We start from the raw sequence: 8,685 nt of genomic DNA, 5'->3' as shown, positions 1-8,685 counted from the left end.
TTCTAGCCCAATAATGCCAAAACGAGAGGGCATTACACTTCATTGACTTTTCAGAAGCAAATTCCCCCCCCCCCTCGAAATTCAGTAAGAAAGGGAAATTCGCGCAAGGGATAGGGCATAGCGTCACTTTTAAAAGTGCATTTGAGTAGTTCTACCCGAAAATCGGTAGACACATAAAGTTGCGAAGGCAGAAAGGCGTTATAACTCTTTGAACTTTGCATAAGGCCCTCCCAGTCCGAATTCGCGTGGTAGGGTTTCATCTTTGCATTTTTATTTTGCCTCTCCTGCCCGAAAGCACGAGTCTGGGGAAGATAACGCGGCGTTTTACCTCAACAGTTCACAAATCCTTGTAGTCCCATATCACGCAGGAGGGAAAAGGCAAAAAGGCACAACACTTTGCAAAACCACCCAAGTCTCCAAAGTTCACTCATCAATTAGGAAATTCGCCAGGTATGATTCAATTCTTTCCTTCAAATCATTATTTATGCAGAATTGGTCGTCTATTTGAAAGCATTAAACATAGCGCAAATGCAAAGCCTGTCGGAAAAATTAACCTTGAAATGTAAAATTCGGACTTAGGAAAATTTTGAACATTTTGGAAAAACTGAACTGCAGTCAAGTGGCACCTTTTGAAGCTCGCTCCAATAAAAGATTTAAACAATCCAATTTAATTTGCTATTTCATAGCATTTCGCTCCTAGATAAGCATGTCCTTTTACTAAAGCATCGTAGTTTCTTTAAATTTCGGTTTTTCCCATTGATCCTTATGTGCTAACATCATCCTCTATTTTGAATAGCCTGTTCACTTCCTTCATCTTGTCTTGTAATCCGCATTCGGTTGCGTAGGATAAATGCCTAAATCGGCGGTAGAATCTTCAAAAACACTTGGTGCAACCGGAACATCTCGGGTCTCTAAATCTGACATTCCCCGCAAAGGCGAGAAGATGAAGTACCGGTACCAAAGAGGAGGACTGAGGGAGTCAAAAGTCCAAAGCATATGGGAGAACATCAGTGATACTGATTTGGGCCACATAGACATTCAGGACTTTAGAAGCAGGGTATATTCTCCTAACGCTTATGGCAAGCATAGGCGGGTGATGGAAAGTGGTATTGCTCAGGCAGCAGGTTTCCCTCCATCCGTTTAAAATTATGAGCTTGTAGTTGAGGCTGCCCGACATTATCAGCTAGAACCCAGATTAGTGGTTCTAGAAAATACGGTGCTAGCTGACTTCACACCTGAGGCCATTGGGGATGCATTTGACATCCCATTTCCTGATAATCCCATTCAACTATAGATGAGGCACAGGTTGCTTACGACATGAACCCTGCTAAATGTAGGACATGGATAAACGAAAAATGGTATAAGGAGAGAAGGCCTCCGAGTTTAGGATCAGTAAAAAGACCCGCAAAAGTGACTTTCATAATGAGCATGGTGATATGGTCACCTTACTCAGCCGGGTTATGGGACTCCCTCAATCTAACTTTTTTTGAAGAGTGGATGTTCTACTTTACTGAGCAAGTCTTTGCCAGGAAATCCAAGTTTGACTGGGCTCAGATCATCAATGATAATATCCATACACAACTGGTCAAACTTGAGGAAAAGAAGTACTTCACCATGACCTCCTACCTGATTTACATGTTTGCGCGAAACCAACCACTGACAGAATTAATCAAGAAGGGTGAAATCGGGAACGACCCAAATCAAGTCAAGGTCTATGAATGCTACCCTCAACTGCACTACTATGACATTGCTCAAAGAGAAAAGAACAACGCTGCTTATGCAATTGGTCAATATGAGTGTGTCAATGATGCCTTTACAATCCGCCTAGTCAGGTTGATGTAGGGGGGATTGCACATAAGGCTCTCAGAGCAGGCTACCATTTTGGTACAAAAGTACGACGTATGGTTTATTCAATTCCCTAGGTTCACCTATATCAGAATAGCCGGCTTTGACAGAGAGCCACTCTGACTTCCACGCTATCCGACAGACAAAATAGTCCTTATGGAAGTTGCAAGGTAGGCACATCGAGCGGGCAGCTTACTCAAAGATAAGAAGCAATCCAGTTTCACCTTTCCTATGATTTTGGGTGCCCTCGATGTGCATTTCAAGAATTCGGTACAAGATGATGAGTCACTTGCTGAATTGGCATCTTATGGCCTACAAGAACATTTCCCAAGGAAGTGTTTCGATCATGACAATCTGGCAAAAAGAGCCTATGACAGGCGTTACAGAGTAAAGGCATCAATTGAGGACTATTGGAGCAATTGTTCCGATGACTATGAGGTCCAACGACGTGAGTATTTGAGGTTAAGTGTGCAACAAATGCGGCTTTATGAGTACGGTCGGGTCCCAGATCAGGTGACAGATTCTGGCAATTGCTTGTAGGTCCAAGAGTTTGGGGTAGTAAAGTACCTCTTGTCGAGCATTGATTGGTCTCAGGATCCGATTACTGATTTTGAGGCAGTTATGGCAGCTCCAGGAAGGTATACCGATCACTAGTTATCCCAGCAGATTGAGAGAATAACCCATGAAGGAATTCAATTTACATACCATATGATGGACAGTCTCAATTCCCAGTCTTTGGAAGATGAGGGAACCTCAAGTGCACCGAAAGAAGAGGTTGAGAAACCTGGAAAGAAGAGGAAGAAAGCTAGAGCTAATAGAGGGACTCGGGCATCAAAAAGAACTAGAAGGGAAAAGATCCCTATTAGAAGGCTAGAAGTTAGTTCGTCGTCCAAAGACCCCAGTTCGGAGGATGATGTAGTTGAACTTGACTATATACCTGCTCCGCCTTCCCAGAGTGATGTTGATGCATTCGAGGCTAATAATCCTCCAACACAAGGTGAGCCAGATGCAGAGGTTAGGATCATTGGTTGTAATGAACCTGGAAATCAAGTTGAGGAAGGAGAAATTCCGCCTAATCAAGAGGCTGGTAAGCATGAGCTCACCCAGGGGACTTGGCATGAATGAAGGAGAATGAAAGGGGGATGAGACCCACGAGCTTGACAGAACTAATGAGCAACCATCACAAGGGGATACCCTACAGTTGTTCAGTGAGGTAGGGGAAAACTACAGTTGTTCAGTGAGGTAGGGGAAAACTCAGCTATGAGTAAAGGACTGGATACTGCATCTGTTCCTTCTATGACAGATCAATTGCGGATAGGCAGTGAGCCAGTTGAAACCTCTAAGGAGCAAAGTGGGAATTCGGCCATAACATCCGGGCAGACCATCCCTCAAGATTGGCTAATTGCTCGTGCACAGCGGAAAACAACCGTCAAGCCACGTATCAACTTGGAGGATATATTCTCTCGCATAGGGGAAACAAAGTCCAAAGGAAAGAAAAAGCCCAAGACCTACCCCCGGATCACCAAGGATGAGCAGAGGAACCGCACCATCCATATTGCAACCCCACCTGTCGATAAACCAACAAATCAAATTGCATTGGCTGATTATAGCATTGCAACCATCCCGATAGGCTGATAGGGCGAGCCACCAAAGAGCAAGAAAGGGAAGAGTTCAAGAATTCCGCGCAGAATATGCTAAGGCAACTCAATGAAATGACTGCTGAGAGGGATATGTACCAAGTTTGTGCTGAGCAGGCTGAGGGATATATTGATCACCTGCTAAAACCATTGCAACATGCCCCTGAATCCCATCTTCCCCCGTTGGCATTGGCACAAAGGACTACAACAGAGTTTGAAGGAGTACGTGATACCGCCAAAGTTGTCAAGGAATGGATTCGAGACATTAAGGAAAAGGGAGAGCATATCATTGAAGATGTAAAGGAAATGGCCTACCACTGAGAGACCATTCTGGTCAAATTGTTCGACGTAAAAAAGGAATGTTTCAGGGTTCATGAGGTGGTTGGTACAATTCTTCCCCTCATGAGGGCTCTTTTCTGGACCCACACGCAGATTCCCACATTGTCTGCTATCCTGGATCCTTATGACATCAGTGTTTTTAAAGAATGGTAATGGACTGCCAACATGAAGAATGACACAAAAGTCACCATTAATAAAGAGCAGGAGGAATGCGAGGAAATTTTGAAAAACATGAGGGATCTTGGTGGAAAGATCCTCTGATCAATGGTTCTAGGCTGGAAAAATAGTTTGTTCAATGATCAAGTACAACCAGACTGGGAGGATAGATTGAGAATTGATAAGGTCGCATACTTTATGGAGGACCTAGAGTTTGCCAGTGGGTTACATTCAGACATCCTAAGTTTTGAGGCTCATCAGTCCGACTCGAAGGATGGGTTAAAGCATGTAGATCGCCACTTGGAGGGTATGCAATATAAAATACGCCATCCTCCCATGCCCCAAAGCATGGTGCTGTTCCAGCTATGCATCAAATTTCAAGAATATGTCCGGGTAGAGCGTACAACAGGTTGGGACATCTGGAAGGAGTATTTTGCACAACGAGGATGAATTTTTGGAAAAAGGGTGTACAACAGAAAAGGAGAAAGTGCTTTCATAAAGTGCAAGTTTCTTTTAAAAATCTTAAAAAGCACTTTTTAGGCATTAAGTTCATTTCTAATTGCCAAAGCAGTTGTAAATCTTGAGGTCCGTGCATGTGCACTTTTTGGAGCAGCTTTTTGGGTAGTTATTAATTACCCTTTTGGTAGTTATTGTTTCTCCTTTGTTGTTGCTGATATTTTGCCTCCCATTTATGGGTATGGGTAGTTTTGGTGAGGATGAATCTGGCCCACTTGTTTAAAGTTGAATCTTGTCCATTCATCCGTTTTTGGAATTCTATATAAAGGAATTAGTTCCTCTTTGTAAAAGGGAGAAAAAAAAAGATTGTTGCAAAAACTCTGGCAAAATACATACAAGATTTGATGGATGTTAAAGCTGGGTCTGTTTTACTGTGAGTGCATGGTACTCTTCTCCATTTATTTCATATTTCTGCAACTGTATTTAATTTCAGACAGTTATTTATGCATATATTTGATGGAAAATCTTGGTTCATACCATTAGGAAATAGTTGATTATTGTTTTGTCTGCATGGTTAGTCTCAAAGATGTAAATATCTTAATCGGCAATAAATTGTTTGGCCGAAAATTTAAAAAAAAATGGGAATTGGGAAAAAATCGGCAATAAATCGGCAAAATTATCAAACATTTGAAAATATATAATTTTTTTAAATATTCTAAAAAAACACATGTATACACTAAATATATAGAACACAATAGCATATTACTGGTTTCCATCATATATAAATCATAGTTTGAGACTTTGAGTCAAATACATACCATATGGCATATAGCAAAGTGATATAACAAAAAAACAAGTTCAAGTTCTAAATAGTAAATACGATTGAGTCAAATCCATATTGTAGAGCCTAGACCACAAAACAAATCAGTGAAGTCTGAATACATATTAAGTTCATGGTTTCATATCATTGAAAACTGGAAATCATAGATTGCGTTTGCGACTAAAGCTCAAAAAACTTTGTTGCCGCTGAGTGGGTGCTGAAGTAGATGGTGTTGCAGCAGCAGCTGTTGCTGCTGCAATATCCTCAACCGGTGATGAATCTGCCTCTTCTGGATCAACAAACTCATCTCCCGCCTCCTCACGTTCTGCCACCTTTGCCGCCCATTCAGCTGCCTCCCTCTCCATCTCATCTAACTGAGCGTCAGTGATAAATGCATCCACATCAATATCACCAGTAGCAACATCAGGTTTAGCAATCCAATCCGCTGTGTATGGATCAATCTCATCAATGTCAAGTGCGTCATATGAATTGTTTCCTTGTACCCTCTTTTCATGCAGTCGAAGGTCGTACCGCACATATACAAGGTCATTCAAGTGCTTCTGAGTCAACCTATTACACTTTTTTGTGTGAATGGCCTCAAAGACACTCCAGTTGCGCTCACAACCAGAAGCACTACAAGGCTGAGATAATATGCGGATTGCAAGCTTTTGAAGATTAGGCGTTGTGCCACCATAATCTTCCCACCACAGATCTGCAAGCATACAAATTGGCATTTATAACTTGGTAAATATTTTTATAAACTTCAAGATTGAAATAAATGGTAAAGTTAAACAGTAAAATAGATTTAAGAGCACATTTTTTTTTTACCTGGCAACAGGGTGTCTCTCTAACGAATACCAATAGGTGAAGAAAACAATGGCCCATCTCCCTTCTTGTACCTCTGCAACTCATCAACAATGAAGTCTTGAATATTTTCATCAAGAACCAACCTTTGAATATATGTGTCAAGGCCAAGTTGAACCTCCTGATCTATTTTGAAACTGCGGGAGTAAAAGAACTTGGGGTTCAAATAGTAGGCAGCAACATGGATATGTTGGTGGAGTTGTCGGTTCCACCTTCGATCAATTATGCGCCATATGGGCTCATATTTAGTCCTCTCTGACCCATACAAGTGCTGAATTGCCTCTTTGGCCTTACCCATGGCCTCATATAGATACCCTATGGGGCTTTTATCGCCATCCACCATCTGTAGAACCCTCACCAACGGTTCTGACAACTAGCCATGACAAATTTAGCAAAAATCAGCAATGTGTAATATTAGAAAATTTAAAAATATATCATCAATTGAAATTTGAACTTTGAACACTTACATTGATGATCTCCTCCATGAGTTTGGCAAATCTATCATCAAAAACGGCCTTCACGACGTTCTCTGCTTCAGGCTTCCTACAATAAGGGCTTTGCAACCATCTTTCACTCACAAACATCCTCTTCAGGTTGGGCAATGCATGTAATATGCTCTGTAAGTTGAGGAAATTCATGGCAAAACGTGTGACTCCTGAACGCACAAGATCCTTACCATCAGTGTGCTGTCTCATAAGCTCCAAGATCCATGTGTGGTTGTAGATGTACTTTGTGATTTCTCTTCCATCTTCAACCACATTCTTCACCCAACTAAGTTTCCCTATGTCCTCGAGGAGTAAATCAAGGCAATGAGCAGCACAAGGACTCCAAAATAATGACGGATGCCTAGCCTGTAGAAGTTTACAGGCTGCCACACATGCAGCTGCATTATCGGTCACAACCTGAACAACATTCTGCACTCCCACTTCGGTCACCACCTCATCCAACGTGTTGCACAAGGTTTTTGCATTCTTCACTTGATCTGAGGCATCAATCGATTTTAAAAATACCACCTGTCCCCCTGAAGCAACTAGAAAGTTTATGAGTGTCCTATTCCTACTATCCGTCCACCCATCAGATAAAATGGTGCAGCCATTCCTTTCCCAATTCCTCCTTTGTTGTTCCACCAGCTGATGTGTGTTTTGGACCTCATCCTGCAATAATGGCCCACTCAACTCATAACGACTTGGGGACTTGAACCCCTTACCAGAATTGGTCAATCCACTGACCATTTGCTCCCAATATGGACTCTCAATAATACTAAACGAAATATTGTTGTAAATCCAAAATCTAGCCACTGTCGCTCTTGTCTGCTGATGCACTTCCTTATTCTATGAAGTACCTAACAATCCAGGTTGTGCACCAGGAGTGTTACGAGGAATGAAAAAACCAGATGTATTGCTGCCCACCCCAAAATTTTTCAGACTCTGTAGAAGTGATATTCCACAATGGGGCTGCCATTGCCTCTGCTGTCCTCTTTTTTTCTACCTTCTTTTGCTTAAATTCTGAAAGCCTTGCTTTTGCCTCCCTTTGAACCTCTTCAGGGCAATTGTTAGATACCGTAATATTTTGTCCACTGATTTGTGCAAGGTGAATTTTGAGTCGGTATATGCCACCGGTCATAATTTTCGTGCAATGGTTACAAATAACCTCTCCTGCCACTGCACCTGGTGTGACATGTTTCCACATAGGATCCCTCTTTCTACCACCACCTCTACTTGTACCACCTCTAGTTGCACAAGCCATTATCTTTTATAAAAATTCGAAAGAGACCAAACATGGATCAATAAATATACTTTGTCCATTGCTGATTGTTGTTATATTTATGGATCAATAAATAAGAAAGAAAGGAGGAGATTGTATTGGTAGTTGTGTGTTTTTTTCTTCTAACTTTTTCTCTTCTATTAACATAATGTGCTTTCTAGGCAGTATTTGCTGATTGTTGTTATATTTTCCATGTGCTTTCTGGGCAGATACTGCCTAGAAAGCACATTATGTTACAAAATCTCTATTTTTATTTACAAATTTGTACATAATTCGTACATTGATTGTAAGTTTGTAACAATATTGCCCAAATTTTGTACGAATTATGTGCTTTCTGAATGAATTATTTACAAATTCATACAAAAAGCACATAATTCCTACATAATTTGTTATAGAAATTAACAACATGAATGTAACATTAACATAATACTGCCTAGTATTATGTTAATGTTACATTCATGTTGTTAATTTCTATAACAAATTATGTAGGAATTATGTGCTTTTGTTATGAATTTGTAAATAATTCATTCAAAAAGCACATAATTCCTACAAAATTTGGGCAGTATGATTGTAAGTTTGTAACTATTGTTACATTATAAATGAAACTCTTGGCCACAAAAATTATATACAACGTAACAACACAATACAGATTAAGAATTACATTTAATCAAGTGTCTCTAGTTCTGGCAGGCAGAATCGCAGACTTTGATAGAGTTTAAAATTTAAATAATAAATATTAACTATGATAGAGAAATTCGTGCTCTTATTTGTCCCGTCGAATCTTGACTCAGACCGCGAATTTGC

The 8,685-nt window shown here is 40.7% G+C and overlaps 1 protein-coding gene across 1 annotated transcript; it reads right to left on the bottom strand.

Moving 5' to 3' along the window:
- Positions 1 to 5,414: 5,414 nt before the first annotated feature.
- LOC131043284 (uncharacterized) lies at positions 5,415 to 7,863 on the bottom strand. Its single transcript, XM_059220476.1, has 5 exons — positions 7,508 to 7,863; positions 6,890 to 7,377; positions 6,630 to 6,772; positions 6,153 to 6,490; positions 5,415 to 5,823 (listed from the first exon to the last, which is right to left on the bottom strand). Exons 1-5 carry the CDS (start codon positions 7,861 to 7,863, stop codon positions 5,415 to 5,417), a joined length of 1,734 nt encoding a protein of 577 aa, XP_059076459.1.
- Positions 7,864 to 8,685: the final 822 nt, after the last annotated feature.

This window comes from Cryptomeria japonica, chromosome 5 (genome assembly GCF_030272615.1).
Source record: "Cryptomeria japonica chromosome 5, Sugi_1.0, whole genome shotgun sequence".
Taxonomy (NCBI): domain Eukaryota; kingdom Viridiplantae; phylum Streptophyta; class Pinopsida; order Cupressales; family Cupressaceae; genus Cryptomeria; species Cryptomeria japonica.
The sequence above is the reverse complement of the archived record's forward strand: the minus strand, read 5'-3'. Positions and strand labels throughout refer to the sequence as shown.

Coding starts and splice junctions, on each gene's coding strand:
- LOC131043284 (XM_059220476.1), bottom strand. CDS start 7,863: ATGGCTTGTGCAACTAGAGGTGGTACAAGTAGAGGTGGTGGTAGAAAG. Junction 6,773..6,889: donor CGAGGACATAGGGAAACTTA/GTTGGGTGAAGA, acceptor TTGTGCGTTCAG/GAGTCACACGTTTTGCCATG. Junction 6,491..6,629: donor CAGAGAACGTCGTGAAGGCC/GTTTTTGATGAT, acceptor TGTCATGGCTAG/TTGTCAGAACCGTTGGTGAG.